At 37.2% G+C, this 22,227-nt stretch overlaps 1 protein-coding gene and 1 pseudogene across 6 annotated transcripts; both read left to right on the forward strand.

Annotated features, from left to right (window-relative positions):
- On the forward strand, window positions 1-12,062 carry LOC125200300 (putative disease resistance RPP8-like protein 2; annotated as a pseudogene).
- Window positions 12,063-16,033: 3,971 nt separating this feature from the next.
- LOC125216164 (putative late blight resistance protein homolog R1A-3) lies at window positions 16,034-22,227 on the forward strand. 6 transcript variants are annotated; one of them, XM_089065965.1, is made up of 3 exons: window positions 16,034-16,549; window positions 16,688-18,701; window positions 20,848-22,227. In XM_089065965.1, the coding sequence occupies exon 2, from the start codon at window positions 17,471-17,473 to the stop codon at window positions 18,653-18,655; it is 1,185 nt and encodes a 394-aa protein (XP_088922091.1). In that variant the 5' UTR covers window positions 16,034-16,549; window positions 16,688-17,470; the 3' UTR covers window positions 18,656-18,701; window positions 20,848-22,227. The 6 variants fall into 6 exon arrangements, 5 of the variants coding, with proteins under 5 accessions (XP_088922091.1, XP_088922089.1, XP_088922090.1 ...); XR_016135905.1 differs by having other exon boundaries at window positions 16,035-18,701; window positions 20,848-20,880; window positions 21,919-22,227; XM_089065966.1 differs by having other exon boundaries at window positions 16,038-17,247; window positions 20,848-20,880; window positions 21,919-22,227.

Raw genomic sequence — 22,227 nt, forward strand, 5'->3', positions numbered from 1 at the left:
TCTACAATCAAGTCATGGCGGCTTATGGTGCCGCGATTTCTCTCAAGAATACCATTCGGTGTCTTCTACAATCGTCTCGCATTTCACTAGCTCCTCCGTCTCCACAAATCTTACAACCCGTTTACGAGGCCATGGTTGACTTGCAGAAAGCTCTGCTAAAATTGGAGGAGACCGGCTACAGCAAGATCCGGACGAAGGTGAATGCTTTGGACGAACGAATCAAAGAGGCCATATGGGAATTCGAAGATTTACTCGAATCTCATGTGTATCAACAGATTCTTCCACAAGTCGAAGGTCACTTGTCTTTCTCGGTAGATCTGCATAGTCTCCGACAGAGTGTTGATTGCTTCATCCAGAGGGTGACAGTGATGGAGGCGGAGTTCGATATTGAACTACTCAATATGCCTGAAGAAGAAGGCCAACCTATTTCCTCAAGAATTGATTTTCACGGAATCGACTCAAACATGGTTGGGTTATCCCAAGAATTTGAAAGCACAAGGGATTATCTTCTTGGAGAAAATAAAGAGAGCTACTATGCAATTACGGGGATGGCAGGAGTTGGAAAGACAACATTTGCTAAAAAATTATTTGACGATCCATCACTTAAGAGTCATTTCGAGCTTCGAGTATGGGTTAAAGTGGGCAGAAAATGTGAATCTAATGAAACATTACGATGCATAGTAACTCAAGTGGATCGCGACCAAATGCTTACCCAAGGAGACGAAGACAACGACGAGAAATTAGTTAGACTCTTGAAAGAGAGATTGAAGGATAAGAAATGTTTCATTGTGTTGGATGATGTATGGAAATGGAATGCGCGAGTTATGGATAAATTGCCACGAGAAAATGTCCGAATCTTGCTAACGAGCAGGCAAAATTTAGAAGAATGCCGAATTGGGCGTAAACTACGCTTGTTGAATGATGAAGAAAGTAAGAAATTACTTGGCAAGAAGGTGTTCGGTGAAGATGGTTTTCCTCCTCACCTTGATGAACTAGGAGAAAAGATTGTCAAAAAATGTGAAGGTCTTCCACTTGTGATAGTCAAAGTTGAGCTCCTATCCAAAGAAGAAATAACCCCACAATACTGGGCCGAGGTAGTCACAAAACAACATAATTCGATCTTCACAAATGCATATAATCAAATATTAGAGGTACTTTTTCCAAGCTATAACTACTTACCTCAAAATTTGAAGATGTTATTTCTGTATTTCGGAGCTTACCCTCCGTATATTGATATTGAACCACACGTCATCTTAAATCGGTTGAGTACTGAGGGGTTTGTTGAATCTTTTGGTAGACAATTTTTGGGTGATTTTATGGATGGAGACGCTTCTAATTTTCATTTGCACGAATGGGTGGCAGTCCTCGCTACCCGGTACAACCTCATTCTATTCAATTTCACTCTCGATTCTTGGTTTTCAAAGAAAATGTTTCGTGTGCATTCTTGCTGGCAGCACTTTTGTAAGAAAGAGGGAACTAGGATTCAGTTTTTGCATGTTTTACAAAGCTATGATGATGTTGTGAAAGATCAACGTCGGTTGTGTGCTCATTGCATCTCTTTATTTTCCTTCAAAGAAGTGTATGAAAAGATAAAAAATGATTGTGCATCGAATGTACGTTCTCTCCTTTGTGTTGGTCCTCGCCACAAATATGCGATGCCAATACATGCAATGGATTTCAAGTTGCTCAAGGTATTGGATACTGGAAGTGTCCGATTTTATCATTTTCCAGAAATTTTCAAGCTAATTTGTCTAAAGTACCTTTCCCTAACTTGCAATAAAGAAATCCCAGTATCTATATCCAACCTTTTTCACCTTCAGTTCTTGATTATCTATCAATATATGAATATTAAAAAACTTGGAGTTTTGTCATGTATGCCAGTGGAAGTATGGGACATGCAAGAACTACAACATATCGAGGTATGGGGAAAAGACCTACCTACCCCTGATTCTTCTACTGCTGCATTGGATAGACTTGACACTCTTAATGGTGTGAGTGAAAAGAGTTGCACAAGAGAAAAACTCAAGAGAATCCCAAATTTAAAGAGATTAGGAATTGTGGTAGAATTGCAGCCTTATGATGAAGATGATGATAGAAACCCATTGAGTAACTTGGGTTTTATATCAGAGGAACTCCAGTATTTGAACACACTTGCATATACTGTGATGTATCCAGATATTAAGCGTGAGTTTATGGTTCCTCTATCGATGTTCCCATCAAGTTTGACAACTTTGAATTTGAGTGGCTTAGGGTGTCCATGGGAGAACATGAATGTCATAGGTTCGATGCTACCAAATCTCATGTTCCTCACGTTAAAAGGCTATGCCTTTCGAAGCGCCGAGTGGAATATAGAAGCACTTGATACAGTTATAATTAAGGACACCGATTTGGTGCGATTGATAGCTCAACATGGAAGTCTACCAAGGCTCAAACTCCTAAGCATACGCCATTGCTACAAATTACAACAATTCAATTGGTCGCGTGATCCCTCAATGGTCACCATTGCAATTGAGTTAGTTGAGTGCAACCCCTTAGCCGTCGTTTCTGCCAAGCAATTAAAGCCTGAATCTGTCTTTAAAATTCGTTCTCACTCTTCTTTTTGATACAAGAAGTCCTAGCTCATTTCTCAACTTGGTTAAGAGGTTATTCTTCATACTCCCTTTAATTTGCGCAAAACCACATGAATTCACTTCTTTCTTAACTAAAATGCTTGTGCTTGTAATTGTTTTTTTGTTATATTGTATGGTTGTTGGCTGCTTTTTCTTCTATGAATGGGAGTTTGATATCTAAAATGGGGGAGGTTTAAATCACGTAGCATGTTTTGAAAATATTTATCGCTCACATGTTATATTAATTAACTCTAATTTATCAGGAAATGAGAGGGCAAAAGGGGTCTGATGGCAAGGTATTCAGTTGTATTAGTATTACCATGTTGTTTCATAGATATAAGCATATATAGTGATTTTTTGGATTTGTTGATGTTTTATGAAAAATACTAAAGACAACAGAGATATGTTTGATTATGTTTTCATATGTTGGTTTGCATGTTGTATAAAGCTCACTGATAACTGTCTCATTAGCTTTTTACTACTCATGGTAATGGACTCCACATTCCATTTACTCGTCTCACTCACATTCCATTTACTCATCTCATTTTATTAGTTATATGTAGGAGTTTATTCACTTCTAATTCACAAGCTAGTCTACATATTAGAGATAGAGTGATAAGCTGATTTGTGTCACGTATTTTTTTTATCATGTTGTATGGATAAAATGGAACTTATCTGCATGTAAAGATGCTTTTGTGGCAGGCATATTTGGTGACTTTGGATAGGCACGAGTGGGAGCGCATGGAGTTGTGAAGATTAGCCAATCTGTGGTATTTCCAGTTGTGACTAAGAGAAAGTTACTTATCTTAGAACGTGCTACCTGCTCACATGTGCCGTGCGTGTGGTTACTGTTCTGCGGTTGAGAGGAAGTATTTAATAAGAAAATGTATCACAAACAAAGATATCTGAATTTTTAGTTTTAGTTAAACTTAAAACTCCGTAGCTTAGTTTAACAACTCTTGTATTTCCATTTCTAGTTAACTGCTACTTTTGCTTTTATGGTAATTATGATGATCTGTTGATTCTGTATGGTGTGTGCATTTATGTGTATGCAAATGATTTGTTGTTAGTGAACAAAGAATTCTGTAGCATTTACTCTTCTTAGTTCAAGTATGGTTCATTAATTTCTTGTGAAATTGTACGTCTAGTTGGTTGTTTTTGTTGTTCTTAACTTAGTTTCTGCATATTTTAGTTCGTTCGTATTTCATCGCCGTGTTTGAACTTGTTGTTTCATTAAGGTCGAAAGGAGGACCGATGGCAATGCAAAACTAACCGTAGATGTCAAAGTTAGAGTGGGATACACATGATCCTTCAAAAATGTTCATTCTACTTATCAGGAGCTTGATCAACTTTGGACCACACTTGAAATATTTTTTTTAAAGACTGTGGTAAGATTCTTCAAAGCTCTGCCTTGTTATACTTATTCAGGATTGTTGGTTGTTGATACTGATCAAATGTGTGCTATGCTGTAACGCCCCACTTTTTCAAACCCTAATTTTCGGGTTATAAAATTTTTGCATTAAATGCTTTAAATGCTATGATATGTGGATTATTTGATGAGTGATTAATTGCATAGTGTCTTTGTGACCTAATTGCGTATGAGAATGGAGATTGAGTTGAATAGTCAACTTGTCGAAATGTTGACGTGGCTATTGAATAGTCAAAGATGTGGAAAAATGATGTGGCCGTTGAAAGGTCAATACGATGAGAAAAATGGAGTAGAAGTGAAGAGATGATTGATTTGAATATGTGAATACTTGATGCGGAGAAATATAATTGTGGGAGAATTATTATTTATTTCCGAAGGGATGAGTGAGAAAAATAATAGGAGCATTTCTTAAAGCATGTGAAATTTTCGGCCAATATATATATTGGAGAAGAAATAATTTTATTCTTGGATTTAATTATTTGTTTGGGATAATTATCCAAATTAAATCCAAAGTCCAAAATACTCTATAATTCCTACATGGAATTTTCGAACTCCACCTTTGATTATTCCCATGAGATTTTCGAAAATCTCATATTTTGGAGAAGAGGGAATTATTTATTTATTTGATTCCTTATTTATTCTACTCCATGAATAAATATAAATATGCTAGAATATCCTACCATATCTTGCCAAATCCAAGAAGATATTGCATATCCTAATTAAATTAGGATTTGAAATTCAAATCTCTTGGAGGAGTTGAAAAAGTCACGCCTATTTCCTTTTAATTGGGGAGGAATATTATTATTTTCTTGCTCCGTGATATATTATTCTACTCCGTAAAATATCTGAATTTAAATTATAGGCTAATTAAAAGCCTATAATTTTCGAAATCCTCCTTCTTCTCAACCAATTCAACGCCACTTCCCCAATATCTCTCCCAAATCTTTACTTATTTAAATATTTGGATATTATTATTTGTGACTCTATAAATAGGAGAGAAACCCTAACCCTAGAGATCACAAAACCGGCGCCCCACTCCTCTATAATTTTCGAAAATTACTCCCCCTCTCTCTCCAAGTTTTCTTCAAGTTTTCTTCAAGATTTCTTCATCAATTGAGAAGAATTCAAGTGAAATTCAAGAGATTATTGAAGAATCAAGACTAATTCCTTGTTTCTACCGTTCGTTCTTTTGGAAAAGGTACTTTATTTATTGATCTCCTCTTCTTCTACCGATTAATCGGTATTCTTGTTTCCACATGCATATAGATTGAGTGAAGGGGAATTAATCGGTGAATTTTGGGATATGTGTGCAAGTGTGTGTGTGTGTGTGTGTGTGCACGCCTCGGTCGGCGTGCACAAGTGTGATGATCGTGTGCGTATGTTGTGTGTGTGGAACACTCATGCGTGACACGATTTAATGGTGAATTTGGAGTTGTTGTTTGAATAAAAATGATATGCTAATCATACATTGATTTTGATTGATGATTTGAAAATAATCGATGGGAAAAAAGGAAATATGAGAGACATGCATGATTTGAAATCAATGATTGAATCTGATTTGTGATATGCCTAATTTAAAGGTGATACTTCGCGCTCTCAGCGTGATAAACGAGGAGAAAAGAATACTATCGAGCTAAACTTACGAGGTGGGCTTTCTTTTAAAATAAGGACATTGTCCTAAACTGATATTGATGAGAATGAAAGATGTGTTATCATGCCTTGATTTGTTTTGTCGTGCCTATCCCTCGTGGCTATGCCACTATTGATTTAATCGAATTCGGATCCTTGTAGAGCCGCAAACTCTACTTGGGTTAGTGTACACCAATGTTAGACCGAGTGCTGGCGTACGGGTCGGCCGGTCTAGTGACCTGGATTGCGGCCGCAGTCCTTGTCATGTAGAATGAGGATATGGTAAACGTCTATGAGAAAAATGGTTGCGGTACCGTGATAATTGAGAAAAAGATATTTTGGTGCCTCGGGTCTTTCTAAAGTTAAAACCCCGATGGACACTTGAAAGTGGCATGATAATAACTATATTTGTGATAAAACTGTTTTCGGCAATGAGCCCATTGAGTATGATTATCGTACTCAGCCCTGCATGTGTTTTCCTTATGTGCAGGTTGAGCGGTGGCGAGCGGGCGGCGGTGTTGAGTAGAGAATAATAAAATGATCTGTTGGTACTATAAGTGTCGTTGTGTCTCCATACATAGCCTCACTTCTTTCTTGGTCGCTTCCGCTATATTATAAAAAATTGTTATCTTTTGGTTGGGATGAATACTTTTATTTCTTGGGAATATTTTGGGTATGAAACAGTTGGAAATTATTTTGGAAACTCTGATGAGCATTTATTGCGATAGCCTTTTATTGGATTTCTTGCTAAGGCATTATTCTTTTCCTATTAAATTGTTCATTAAATGCTTTGGTGAAAATCTCTTTTCAAATGGAACCCTAGCCTATGATCTTTGATGCATTTAAGTCCGTTTAGTTAACGATCGCCGCATTTATTATACCCTAGATGGGCGGGTCGTTACAGTTGGTATCAGAGCGATCGTTCTTTCCGCTCTGGACCCAAGAGTCTTGTTGAATTGAAATCTGAAATTTGTGTAAATTGATTAATTGATAATCGTCGAAGGCTCAACACCGCAACTCGTCTCCGCTCAACCACGATGAACGAGGTAACGAGTATCTCTTGAATTTTGATTTGAATTATGAAATGTTGAAAGTTGAAGCGAATGGGAGATTGTTGTGATATTTAGAAAATTGTGATGATTATGCTTGCATGTGAACTTGCAAAATGTGATTTATGCAAAATAAATGTTGTTATGCAAGTGATTATATGTTGAGACTGTTATGAGTTGAACAATAAAACTCTATGAAAAATCCTATATGAATTGTGATATACTTGATATGTGATGAACGACATCTATGAGAATGAACTTGAGCATGCTGCTATACATAGTTGTAAGTCGTGCCGTGAATGAAAATTTGGTGATGATATCGAACTTGGAGGCACCAAACGTCGAATACGAGACGATCGACTTATGAGAACGAATCGCGAAGCGTTGAAACGCGAAAATATATATATACATATGCACACCTTTTGGCACGGAAAGAAAATTCCGTTATTTCTTGATATGATATTATCTTCACACCTCCGTCGTTCGACGCATACACATATATATATATCTATCGTACTCTCAGCATCAGTTGAAATCTTATATACTATTGATAATTTCTTCGATCCTTGTTCTGATGCTGAGATTTCTTTTGTAGATGCTTAATCATTATTACGCACTGATGCGCGATCGTTACGCGAAGAACAATGAGATATATGAGTATGAAAATATATTTGATTATGTTTTAATATGCTGGTTTGCATGATGTAGAAAGCTCACTACAAGAGCAATGTACTCCTTATGTCCATAATTAAGTGCCTCACGTTTCCTTTTTCGTCCATCCATAATTAAGTGTCTCATTTGTCTTTTAGTCCTACTTTTGGTAATGGATTCTACATTCCATTAACTCGTTTCACTTATATTTTATTCGAAAACTAGGTCATACATTGCACTAACTTTTCTACCTACTTTTTATTATATTTCTTAAAACCCGAGCAAGTCAACTTATATCACTTAATCGTGGATGGACGGGGCATGAATATAGGTGAAGATCTTAAATTTGCTCAAACTTGATGCTTCACGTTGGAAAGCTCTCTGCAAATGTAAATTTGCTTTTGTATTTACATTAGTTATATGTAGGAGTTTATTCACTTCTGATTCACAAACTGGTCAACATATTAGACAAAGAGTGATAGGCTGATTTGTGTCACTTGTTTACGATCGAGTTTTATGGATAAAATGAAACTTATCTGCATGAAAAGATGCTTTTGCAAGGATATTTGGTGATTTTGGATAGGCACGAGGGAGAGCGCATGGACTAGAGAAGATTGGCCAATCGGTGGGCCTAAGCTAAACAATGAAGGGATTTCCAGTTGCGAAAGTGGGAGGTTTACTTCTCGAAGAGCTGCGCGCGTGGGTATTGTTCGGCGATTGGGAGGAAGTATGTAAGAAGTAAATATATCCCAAACAAAGAATTTGAGTTTTTTAGTTCTATTTCTACTTAGAACTCTCTAGCTTAGTTTTACAACTCTCGCATTTCCAATCCTAGTTAATTGTTACCTTTGCTATATGAATGATATCCCTTAGTTGAAGTTCATCAATCAATATGTGGATTGTTGAATTTCTTGAGCCAAGCATGGTTCGATATATTTGTTCTGCCTTAACAAGATTGCTAGGATGAATTGCAACTAAATTGATAAGACTTACATTCAAGTCATCAAACAAAATAATGAAAATGGGCATCATTAACCCAAATATTATACATTGCCATTTCCAATATCGTAAGCAAAATAAACATAATATAAGTTTGATCATCATATATTAATGAATCATTGCCCAAGTCAAGTTCAAATCAAAGCAGGTGATTTACATGGAATTTTTTAAGTTTAAGGTTGTATCTTATATTGCCCCCTTGTTCATAAATACTTTATTTTTAATATAATGAATCATTAAAAAAATAATACGGATGCAATTAAATTATTTATATGTAGTCAACTTTGAATTACATTAACCTAATTCATCATCTAAATATTGATGGTAAACGTCTTCATCTTACTGATTTGGTATCAAATACATGTGATGGTGAATATAATTTCAAAATAATAATGTAGCGGATTATAGCATGCATGATAATGATATAGTGTTCGAGTCATCAAACAAAATAGAAATGGGCATATCATTGATCCAAATATATATTATGTGGTCGTTTCCAATATCGTAAGCAAAATAATCCAAATGTTGATTTGATAATCATATATTAATGAATCGTTGCCCAAGTCAAGTTCAAATCCAAGCAGGTGATTTACATGGAATTTTTTATGTTTAAGGTTGTATCTTATATTGTCCCCTTGTTCATAAATACTTTATTTTTAATATGATCAATCATTAAGAATTAATATGAATGCAATTAAATTTTCAATAGTCAACTTTGAATTATATTAACCTAATTCATCATCAAAATATTGTTGGTAAAAGTCTTCACCTTAATATTAGTCAATTGACTAATTTGGTATCAAAATACATTTGATGATGAATATAATTTCAAAATAATATAGCGTATTATATGACATGCATGATGATATAGTGCTGACTTTGTAGAGATTAGGCACAAAACAACAATTTTCATTTTAACAACTGCAGTCCACAAATTTTAAACACTTGATTTGCATACCACCGGCGTTTCCTACACAGCCGCGTCACCACCACCTCCGCCACCACTTCCCGTTGTCTCTTGACATTTCATATCGAGTCATGGCGGCTTATGCTGCATCGTCTTCTCTTAAGAATACAATTAAGCATATTCAACAATCGTATCGTATTTCGCTGGCTTCCCCTTCTTCAGAAATCCTACAACCAGCCTACGAGGCCATGTCTCGTTTGCAAAAAGTTCTGCTAAAACTGGACGACACCAGCTGCAGCAAGATCAGGACAGAGGTGAACGCTTTGGATCAACGGATCAAAGAAGCTGCATGGGAATTCGAAGATTTACTAGAATCCGAATTCGTTGATCAAGTTCTTCCACAACTTGGAAGCTTGGCAAGAGTTGAGGAAGATCACTTGCCTTTCCATGTTGATCTGCAAAGTTTGCAACATTGTGTTGATAACTTGCTCGAGAAGATGACCGCGATGGAGGAGGAGTATGATATTGAGCTGGAGAATATGCCAGATGAAGAAGGTGAACCTATTTCCTCAAGAATTCATTTCGGTGGAATCAACTCAAAGATGGTTGGATTATCTGACCAATTTGAACAAGTCCGGGATTATCTTGTGGAAGATGAAGGAACTTGGTTATCAGTTGTTGAGATGGCAGGGGTTGGTAAGACAACTCTTGCTAAGAAAGTTTTTGACGATCCATCAGTTCAGAAATATTTCGAGTATCGAGCATGGGTCAAAGTGGGAAAAAAGTGTGAATACAGTGAAATATTAAGATGCATACTAGCTCAAGTGGATCCCAACGCTCGCCAACAAATGATCACCCAAGGTGACGATGATGACGATGACGATAAATTAGTTGGAATCTTGGAAGAGAGATTGAAGGATAAGAAATGTCTCATTGTGTTGGATGATGTATGGGAATGGGACTCGCGAGTAATCGATAACTTGCCAGAAGAGAATGTCCAAATCTTGGTTACAAGCAGACTTAGAATTAAAGTATATCCAATTCAAGTAGTACGCTTATTGAATGAAGAAGAGAGTAAGAAATTACTTGGTGAGAAGGTATTCGGTGAACGGGGTTTCCCTTTTAGCCTTGAAAAATTGGGAGAGAAGATTGCCAAAAAATGTGAAGGTCTTCCACTAATGATAGTCACAGTTGCACAACTCCTTTCTGAAGAAGACAAGACCACGGAATACTGGACTGAGGTAGCTGACATACAACATAGTTCAGTGTTCGTGGATGCATATAATCAAATATCTGAGGTACTTTTTCCAAGTTATGACTACTTACCTCAATATTTAAAAATGGTTTTTCTCTATTTGGGAGCTTTCCCTCCATATAGTGATATTGAAATACACAACCTCTTCCACCGGTTGTGTGCTGAAGGGTTTCTTGAACCGATTGAAATACAAACTTCCGAAGACTTTATGGATAGTTTGGGGGATTTTATGGATGGAGAACAAACTTTGGAGGACTTTATGGCCCAATGCTCGGCAAAGCTTGCATATTGGTATCATCTTATTTTACTTGAATCAAATCCAGAATCTTGGTTTTCAAAAAAAGAGTTTCGCGTGCATTCTTGTTGGCAACACTTGTGTAAGAAAGAAGCTAGTGAGATAAAGTTTTTGCATGTTTTAGAAAGTTGTGATGATGTTTTGAGAGATCAGCGTCGGTTGTGTGCTCATTCAAACACTTTATTTGCCTTCAAAGAAGTGTGTGATTCAATAACAAGCGATTGTGCATCCACTGTTCGTTCTCTACTTTGTTTAGGTGCTTACCACCAATATCCAGTGTTAATACATGACATGGATTTCAAGTTGTTAAGGGTACTAGATGCTCTTAAGGTTCGATTTTACAATGTCCCACATGAACTTTTGAAACTAGTTTGTCTAAAGTACCTTGCCCTAACTTGCAACAAAGAGCTCCCTATTTCCATATCCAACCTTTTTCACCTTCAATTCTTGATTGTCCATCCACATATGCACATTAAAAAGCGTGGATTTCTATCATATATGCCGATGGAAATTTGGGATATGCAAGAATTACAACATGTTGAGGTTTTGGGAACAGACCTACCAACCCCTAACTTTGATGCTACTTTGGGCAATGTCTCCAGTGTTATTGGTGTGAGTGCAAAGAGTTGCACTAGAGAAATTCTTAAAAGAATTCCTAATTTAAAAGAATTAGGAATTCTATTAGAGTTGAAGCCTTATGAAGATGATGACGATGGTAGCAATTCATTGATTGACTTTGATTATATATCAGAGGAACTCTGCAATTTGCACATACTTTCTTATTTTGTATTGAACCCTAACATGAAGTACGAGTTTGTGGTTCCTCTTTCTATGTTCCCATCAAGTTTGACAAGGTTGGAGTTGAAAGGTTTAGGATTTGCATGGAGGGATATGAATCACATTGGTTCGCTAGTACCAAATCTTAAGGATCTCAGGTTAGAACACTATGCCTTTCGAGGCCCAAAGTGGGATATAGAATCCGGTTGTTTTTTAAATCTTGAGACACTTGTAATTGAAGACACTGATTTGGTGTGCTGGAGTCCTTAACTTGGAACTCTCCCAAGCCTTGGCCTTCTAAGTCTACGGCATTGCTACAAATTAAAAGAGCTCAATTGGTCTCCTGCAATGGTCACATTGCGTACAATTGAATTAGTTGAGTGCAATCCGCTAGTTGTTGCTTCAGCCAGGCAATTAAGACCAGAATCTCTCTTTGTAATTCGTTGCTACTCTTCTTTTTGATATGTGAAATTCTAGTTATACTCTCAACTTGGTGAACAAGTTAGTCTTCCAACTTCTTTCAGGTTGTATAAACAATCTCTATCCATTTCTTCCTAAAGTAAAATGCGTGTGATTGTGATTTAAGCTTTAGGCATTTCTCTTATATTTTACTCCTTCCGTCCCACCAAAGATGACCCATTTTTTTTTTTAATTTGTCTCAACCAAGATGATGCAAAATAAAGTTGCATAAACTCATATACCGTCCAAGAAAGGGGTCATATTTCTTGGGATTAAGGGAGTAGTAGAATGTGTATTAAGTTATTGACTGCTCTTTTCCTTAACAGTTAGTCTATGAATGAGAATTTGACATCTAAAATGAGTGTCCGATACAAGAAATCTTGTGCTGCATTGATTGTATAAGCTAATCGTTGTGAGGTTTATAAACCAAATGAGCTTTTAATGATAGGCCAGATTTTAGGATGAGTTCCCGTGCTTGGTATATACGAAGTTGATGCTTTCATTTGGAGCCTAACAACTTGGAGTAATATCTAGGTATTTACAAAAAATCCATGCTTTAGTTGCTTGTATTGTAAAAGCAATATTTTTATAATATATTAATAATAATATTCAACGTTAAATCTAACTGGTGTCAGAATATTTAATGATACAGTGTTTCTAGTGTAGAATACTTTGGTGAAAAATATATCTAGTATTTCAAAATCATATCCTCAGAAAAATGAATCCCTTAATGGCCCACGAAGTGGTGGCATAGGAAAGGAGCTGATCGTGGCCAGCAGATATGATAATATACACATTTAAGTACTGGGTCATGGACTCATATTTAATACTCCCTGTCCTAAAAAAAAAAAAAAGACTAATGTCATCCTCAAAACTAAACTAAGTCTAAAAGCATCTACAATGGTAAATAGGTCAGCCATAGGCTAGCCTATTTCTCCTCCTTCCACATCATCCAGCACTAAAATTCCTCCTGCCACATCATCAGGATAAGCAACTGGACAAGCAATAGGCTAGCCACATCATCAGCACTATTAAATAAAACAATTAAATTTATGGAATTAAATTTACGACACATATACGGGAAAATTCGTTAATTTTATTTAAATAAAAAAAAGTACATTAACTAAAAATAAAAAAAATTACATAATAAAAAAAAATTCCGGCTTCCACACACGAGCCCCCGCTCCACTCTACTCCTCGTCGCCATCGCCGTCATACTCGCCGCCACCAGCTGCACCCCCGGCATCTGATCCCCCCAACTGTGCCGCGAAGATATCCAAATCGACCCGCATACTCTCAAGCATTGAGTGAAGAAACCTCTTCCCCACGGGTCAGTTGCCTCCCTCCATTCAGCCAAGATCTTGTGCATCTGTTTAAGCGTTGATTGACGCGCGTAGAAGGCAAGCTCGGCTGGCGACTTGCCAGCAGGGGGGATGCCAACTGGACCTCCTGGGACCTCTGGGCGACTCCCATCGCTGCCCGTTGCGCCCTCCTCTGACCAATCGCGCGAGTGCGGCGAGCGAAGGATGAAGGGGATGACTCTTCTTGAACTTCCTCGGGTAGGTCGTGGGAATCGCCGCTGCTGCCGCTGTAATCACCGACATAGTTCAGTCGCTGCTTCTTCGGCCAGCCAGCATCGACACCCGCCCGGAACTTCTCGGAATCCATCAGCACCAGATAGCAGTTCCAATAGGTGATTTCCTTATACAGCCCCAACACGAGGAAGGCTTTCTCCGCTATCCTCCTGCAGCCCTCATCAGTCTGGCCCACTGGTCTTCATGCAGAGGGCGTTGGTGTACAAGCCCGCAAATCGGGAGTCAGCAGCCCTGATTCGCTCCCACCCCTTCCGGCACTCCTCCGGTGTATGCCTTCCCATGCGGGAAATTCCTCTTGTAGGTTGCTGCAATTTTAGCCCACATGCTGTCGATCCTCTGATTGTTCGAAACGAGGAGATCATCACAAACAGACACCCAAGCCTTGGACAGCGCGACGTTCTCATCATCCGTCCACTTCCTCCGTACACTGTCGTCATCAGCCGGCTGCGACGACTCGCCTACCACCCTTTTGCCCTTCTTCTTCTTCTTCGGTGCGCCCCGACCCTGCCCCGCCCCTGACCTATTCCCTCTGTATGAATGGGTGTGTCTTCGTATCGAACGCCCGGTACCAATAACTCCTCTATGGAGAAAGTGTCATCTCCAGTGAATTGAGTTTCCACTGGGGTCGATGTGTGGGAAGATGTAGTCATAAAATCAATAGTGGGGCGATAGACATTGTCCCCCACCCCTGGCGTCACGGTTTGCACGGGCTGCAGCCCCGCCTGCCACCCCGGCATCATCTGCATCCTGGCTCCCCAACCGGGCATCATCTGCATACCGGGTTGCATGCCCAGTACCCCCTGCCCGCCGCCCTGCGGCATCATCTGCTGCCAAGGGTACATGTTGTAGTACTCGCCGCCCATCTGCCCCCATCCTGCTCCCGCGGATACAATGGGAGTTTGAGTCCCGCTCGTCGCTGGAGTAGACTCGTTGTTGTTATCCATTTCGCGTTGTTGCTCTTGTACAGAAATTAAGAGAGAGAGAAAACTCGTTAAAACAAGTGGTGCGAATGAAAATGACGTGAAAATCGCTTATATATAGTATTTCAAAAATTTAATTAAAAAATAATTTGCGCTGGCCGATCGCTCGTCGGTCGCCAGCCTACAATGGCAGCGAGCGGATCGACAAGCGTCCGAGAATCGGCGAGCGCTCGCCGAATTTCTCGCCGATTCCACGCTCGCCGATTGCAATGGTTCGGCGAGCGGACCGACTAGCATCGGGAATCGGCTAGCTGGTCGCTCGTCGACCATTGTGGATGCTCTAAATGTAGAAATTTTTTAAGGGTTTAGCAATATAAGAATATTAACTAATAAATAACTCTACATTTTACTAACACTACTTCTACTACCTTTTTCAGTTTTTTTACTTTTTTTATCTATCTTTCTTATTTTATCAATTACATTTTAAAACTCTTGCTATTTATAAGTTTGTCTACTTTTTTTTAGGATGGAGGATGAAGTATTCTGCAATATCACATCGTCACAACTCATATCTTAACAAGCAAAATGGACAGACAAATGGGTCACATCACCTATTTATATATCACAACTACCCACCGAACTATAATTGATCAAGTTTTTATGTACTCCTATCACCTATTTATATATCACAACTACCCACCAAACTAATAATTGATTTAAGTTTTAAACATAAAAACTTGCACCTCAATATATCCAAAAATAAGTAACTTTATACTCCTATGCTCCAATAAAACAAACTTTTATATTAGTACATCCATCTAAATATATATTTCTCCTTGGCAAAATAAAGTTCAAAATTTCAAATATAGTGTAGTATCAAACACCTGCTTGTTCAAATTGACACTGAGACCACCCTATATCTTCAACAAACAAATATTCCTTTATTCCAATTGAAGATTAGTACTTCCTTTCTTCGTGATAACATATCTCACTTTGACTCTGAACAAGTTTTTAAAAATACAGAAAAGTGACGGAAAAATGTGTAGAATTAATATGAGTCATATTCCAAGATAGTAGTATTGTATTCATTTTCGACACGTTCTAGGATAGTTGAATCATTTATTTTTTTAATTAAAGTGAGACTTTAAATAGTGTACTATGTGGGACTAGTTATTATATTATAAAATCACGAACAATTTAAATTCTTGTAACTAGATTTAAAAAGAAAATTTAAATAAAAATAAAATACTAATGTTATCCTATAGTGTAATGTTGAAAACATCTTCAACAGATGACCATATGAAAACATTATTTGTGAAACATTTTTTTTTTAATTAAAAATTATTATCTCCGACAATTCTGACTGTCAACTTCAATAGTTGAGCAGCTATGGTTATATTTTTACTATACTACTAGTAGAGTAAAATGTAAAATGAGAAACTAAAAAACATAAATGGATATAGATTGTATGGAGTAATAAATTGCTCAACCACCTACCGCCATAGCCAACTCCTCTCCTTCGGCTTCGCAACAACAACCTATACTTCATATTTCATTCAAGTCATGGCGGCTTTCGGTGCTGCGATTTCTCTCAAGAATACCCTTCAGACTATTCGACAATCGTCTCGCATCTCTCTAGCTCCTCCTCCTTCACAAATCTTACGACCCGCCTACGATGCCATGGTTCGCTTGCAGAAAGCTTTGCTAAAGTTGGAGGAGACCGGATACAGCAAGATCAGGACGGAGGTGAATGCTTTGGACGACCGAATCAAAGAGGCCATATGGGAATTCGAAGATTTACTAGAATCTCATGTGTATCAGCAGATTCTTCCACAAGTTGAAGGTGAGAGAGATCACTTGTCTTTCTCGGTAGATCTGCAGAGTCTGCGACAGAGTGTTGATTGCTTTGTGGAGATGGTGGCGGTGATGGAAGTGGAGTTCGAAACTAAACTGCTGAATATGCCTGAGGAAGAAGGTGAGCCTCTTTCCTCAAGAATTGATTGTCGTGGAATCAACTCAAATATGGTTGGATTATCTAATAAATTTGAGAATGTGCGGGATTATCTTCTTCGGGAAAGTAACTGGAACTGCTGTAAAATTTTGGGGATGGCAGGAGTTGGAAAGACAACATTTGCTAAGAAATTATTTGACGATCCATTACTCAAGAGTCATTTCGAGCTTCGAGTATGGGTTAAAGTGGGCAGAAAATGTGAATCTAATGAAATATTACGATGCATTCTTGCTCAAGTGGATCACGACCAAATTCTTACCCAAGGAGACGAAGACAACGATAAGAAATTGGTTGGACTATTGGAAGAGAAGTCGAAGGATAGGAAATGTTTAATTGTGTTGGATGATGTATGGAAATGGGATGCGCTCGTTATGGATAACTTGCCACAAGATAATGTTCGAATATTGCTAACAAGCAGGCAAAATATAGAAGAAGAAAGTAAGAAACTACTTGGCGAGAAGGTGTTCGGTGAAGAGGGTTTCCCTCCTCACCTTGATGAACTAGGAGAGAAGATTGCCAAAAAATGTGAAGGTCTTCCACTTATGATAGTTACAGTTGCAGAGCTCTTATCTAAAGAAGGAACAACCACGGAAAATTGGACTGAGGTAGCTGAAAAACAACATAATTCAGTATTCGTGGATGCATATGATCAAATAGCAGAGGTACTTTTCCCAAGCTATGACTACTTACCTCAACATTTGAAGATGTTATTTCTGTATTTAGGAGCTTACCCTCCATATATAGATATTCAACTACACATCATTTTAAACCTGTTGAAAACTGAGAGGTTTCTTGAGGCTTTAAGTAAACAAATTCTGGATTATATAAGAGCTTTTAATGATGTTTTGATCCAAGTCATATTAAGATTCTTGGTTTTCAAAGGATATGTTTCGTGTGCATTCTTGCTGGCAGCACTTTTGTAAGAAAGAAGCAACTAGGATTAAGTTTTTGCATGTTTTACACAGCTACGATGATGTTGTGAAAGATCAACGTCGGTTGTGTGCCCATGGAATCTCTTTATTTTGCTTCAAAGAAGTGTGTGAAAAAATAAAAAATGATTGTGCATCCACTGTCCGTTCTCTCCTTTGTCTTGGTCCTTACCACCAATATTCAGTGCCAATACATGCAATGGATTTCAAGTTGCTCAAGGTACTGGATGCTGGAAGGGTCCGATTTTATCATTTCCCACTTGAAATTTTCAATCTAATTTGTCTAAAGTACCTTTGCCTAACTTGCAACAAAGAGATCCCGGTTTCTATATCCAACCTTTTTCACCTTCAATTCTTGACTATCTATCAGCATTTGAACATAAAAAAACGTGGAGCATTGTCATGTATGCCAGTGGAAATATGGGACATGCAAGAATTAAAATATATTGAGGTGAGGGGAAAAGACCTACCGACCCCTGATTCTTCTGCTGCTGCATTGGATAGACTTTTCGGTCTTTGTGGTGTGAGTGAAAAGAGTTGCACAAGAGAAATTCTCAAGAGAATGCCTAATTTAAGCATGTTAGAGATTGTGGTAGAATTGGACGAAGATGATGATAGAAACCCATTGAGTAACTTGGGTTATATATCAAAGGAACTCAGATATTTGAATTCACTTACGTATAATGTGAAGTATCCTGATATTAAGCGTGTGTTTATGGTTCCTCTATCAATGTTCCCATCAAGTTTGAGAAGTTTGAATTTGAGAGGCTTAGGGTGTCCATGGAAGCACATGAATGACATTGGTTCGTTGCTACCAAATCTTATGTACCTCAAGTTACATAACTATGCCTTTCGAGGCCCCGAGTGGAATATAGAATCGGGAAGTTTTTTGAAACTTGAGACAATTGTAATTGAGGACACCGATTTGGTGCGATGGATATCTCAACAGGGAAGTCTCCCAAGGCTTCGCCTCCTAAGCATGTGCCATTGCTACAAATTACAACAATTCGATTGGACGCGTGATCCCTCAATGGTCACCACTACAATTGAGTTAGTTGAGTGCAATCCCTCAGCTGTCGCTTCAGCCAAGCAATTAAGACCTGAATCTGTCTTTAGAATTCGTTCTCACTCTTCTTTTTGATTCGAGAAATCTTGGCTCGACTCTCAACTTGGTTAACAGTTAACAGGTTAGTCTTTATTTAATTTGCACAAAACAACATTAATTCACTTCTTTCTTAACTAAAATGCTTGTGCTAGTAAGTGTTTTGGTTATAGTTTAGTGCAGAGGTGTGTTTTAGGTTGTTGGCTGCTTTTTCTTACTTGTCATTCTATGTATGGGAGTTTGATCACTAGAATGGGGGAGGTTTAAATCACGTAGCATGTTTACATATATATATATATATATATATAGATGTGTTGTCATTTAAAATGACAACACATCTTAGAGTAACACCATACCACCATTCCTAGCCAATCATTTGTACACATGGACGAATAATAAGCTGCCATGTGGCAATCATAAAAATTGCTCAAGGGTAAATTTTCGCGGACTGCAATATCCAATACACTAGACTGCAATTTTTCCCGACTGCAATATCCAATACACTAGACTGCAATCTACTGCAATTTTTCCCGACTGCAATATCCAATACGCTGGACTGCAATCTGCAATCTATAGATTGCAGTCCAGCGTATTGGATATTGCAGTCTAGCGTTTATAGTATTGCAGTCTAGCGTGGTGTCACAGTGTCATTTTAAGAGTATTGTCATTTTAACGCACCCCTATATATAAAAACCCCTATATATATGTATATATATATAGGATTGTGTTAAAATAACAACACATCTTAAAGTAACACCATACCACCATTCCTAGCCAATCATTTGTACACATGGACGAATAATAAGCTGCCATGCGGCAATCATAAAAATTGCTCAAGGGTAAATTTTCACGGACTACAATATCCAATACACTAGACTGCAATTTTTCCCGATTGCAATATCCAATACGCTGGACTGCAATCTATAGATTGCAGTCTAGTGTATTGGATATTGCAGTCTAGCGTTTATAGTATTGCAGTCTAGCGTGGTGTCACAGTGTCATTTTAAGAGTGTTGTCATTTTAACGCACCCCTATATATATATATATATATATATATATATATATAGGGATGTACTAATATGCTAACTAATTTTAAAGTGCTAACGTACATCCAATCATGTGCTGCCACGTGGCACGAAAAATGCAATATTATACACAGAAAAATGCAATATGCATTTGTAAAAGTTATAATTGAATTTCGACAAATTGCATTTTTTATTGTTGAGTTTTGCATTTTCGATATTGACTGTTTAATTTGCATTTTATATATATACGGATTGCATTTATATATGTGAAAATGCAAAACTTAACAATAAAAAATGCAATTTTCCTATAACTAAAATGCAATCTGCGGAAATGCATGAACAACTTCAGAAATGTGTATTGCATTTTTATATATACAATAGAAATGTGTATTGCATTTTTATATATACAATATTGTATATATAAAAATGCAATACACATTTCTGAAGTTGTTCATGCATTTCCGCATATTGTATTTTAGTTATAGGAAAATTGCATTTTTTATTGTTAAGTTTTGCATTTTCACATAAATTGCATTTTATATTGTTAAGTTTTGCATTTTCACATATATAATTGCAATCCGTATAGATATAAAACACAAATTAAACAGTCAATATCGAAAATGCAAAATTCAATAATAAAAAATTCAATCTGCGTATAACAAAAATGCAATCTTTCGAAATTCAATTATAACTTTTACAAATGCATATTGCATTTTTTTGTATATAATATTGCATTTTTCGTGCCACGTGGCAGCACGTGATTGGATGTACGTTAGCACTTTAAAATTAGTTAGCATATTAGTACATCCCTATATATATATATATATATATATATATATATATATATAGGTTTGTGTTAAAATGATAACACCTCTTAAAGTAACACCATACCACCATTCCTAGCCAATCATTTGTACATGTGGACGAATAATAAGCTGCCATGTGGCAAGTTCAAGGGTAAATTTTCGCGGACTGCAATATCCAATACACTAGACTGCAATTTTTTCTGACTGCAATATCCAATACGCTAGACTGCAATGTATAGATTGCAGTCTAGCGTTTATACTATTGCAGTCTAGCATATATAATATTGCAGTCTAGCGTGGTGGCACAGTGTCATTTTAAGAGTATTGTCATTTTAACGCACCCCTATATATATATATATATATCGCTCACATGTTATATTAATTACTTCTAATTTTTCAGGAAATGAGAGGGCAAAAGGGGTCACATAGCAAAGTATGATTCATTTCAATTGTATTAGTAATACCATGTTGTTTCACAAATATAAGCATATATAGTGATTTGTTGGATTTCTTGAGGTTTATGAAACCCAAATACTGGAAATTTTGTAACCGACACTACTGTGATTTAATTTGTGTGAAAAATACTAAAGTCAACAGCGATATGTTTGATTATGTTATAATATGTTGGTTTGCATGTTGTATAAAGCTCACTAATGTACTCCTGATACGAGCACTATTAGTTAGATAAACTAGGATTTGCATATCTTTTCCATATCTTTGTTTTTTTTTTCATTAAGTTAGTTATTAGCATTATAAATAGGAGTTATTGTAATCATTTGAGAAATCAATGAATATATTATTTTCACCAAATTTAACGCGTGCAATAAGAATATTTGCGTGCTCTCTTTGTTGCTGATCAGAAAATGTCCGTGAAACAACAAATCATGACCTTTCCTCCGAGCTTGACGAAGGACCGATCACCTTATCTTTCCGAGAAGTTAGTTAACCGGCCTCGTTACGGAGAACGTCTGTGACAACCGTTGCTTTCATCCCGTACTCATGCACAATCAAGTGTCTCATGTTTCCTTTTTCGTCTATCCACAATTAAGTGTCTCATTTGCTTTTTACTACTTTTGGTAATGAACTTCACATTCCATTAACTCGTCTCACTCACGTTTTATTAGAAAACTAGGTCCTACATTGTACTAACTTTTTCTATCTAGTTTTTATTACATTTCTTAGAACCTGAGCCAAGTCAACTTTATATTACTTAATCGTTGATTGAAGAATCAAGAATATAGGAGAAGGTCTTAAATTTGCTCTAAATGATGCTTCACCTTGGGAAGCTCTCTAAAAATGTAAATTTGCTTTTGTGTTTACATTAGTTATGTATGGATTTTATTCACTTCAAGTTCACAAACTAGTCGACACATTAGAGAAAGAGTGAAAGGCTGATTTGTGTCACGTGTTTTCGATCAAGTTGTATGGATAGAATGGAACTTATATGCATGAAAAGATACTTTTGTGGCAGGGATCTGTGGTGATTTTGGATAAGCTCGAGTGGGAGTGCATGGAGTAGTGAAGATTGGCCAATCTGTTGGCCTCAGTTAAACTATGAAGGGATTAAGAGAAAGTTACTTATTGAAGAGGGTCTACCAGCTCAAATGTGCCGCGCACGTGGGTACTACTGTTCTGTGGTTGGGAGGAAGTATGTAATAAGAAAATTGTAGGTTTAGTTGGATGTTTTTGCATATTTTAGTTCGTTCGTATTTCATCACCATGTTTGAACTTGTTGTTCCATTTAAGGTCGAAAGGAGGACTGATGACAATGCCAAACTAA

Source organism: Salvia hispanica, chromosome 2 (genome assembly GCF_029641045.1).
Source record: "Salvia hispanica isolate PSC_SH4W2 chromosome 2, Shi_PSC_v1, whole genome shotgun sequence".
Classification (NCBI taxonomy): Eukaryota; Viridiplantae; Streptophyta; class Magnoliopsida; order Lamiales; family Lamiaceae; genus Salvia; species Salvia hispanica.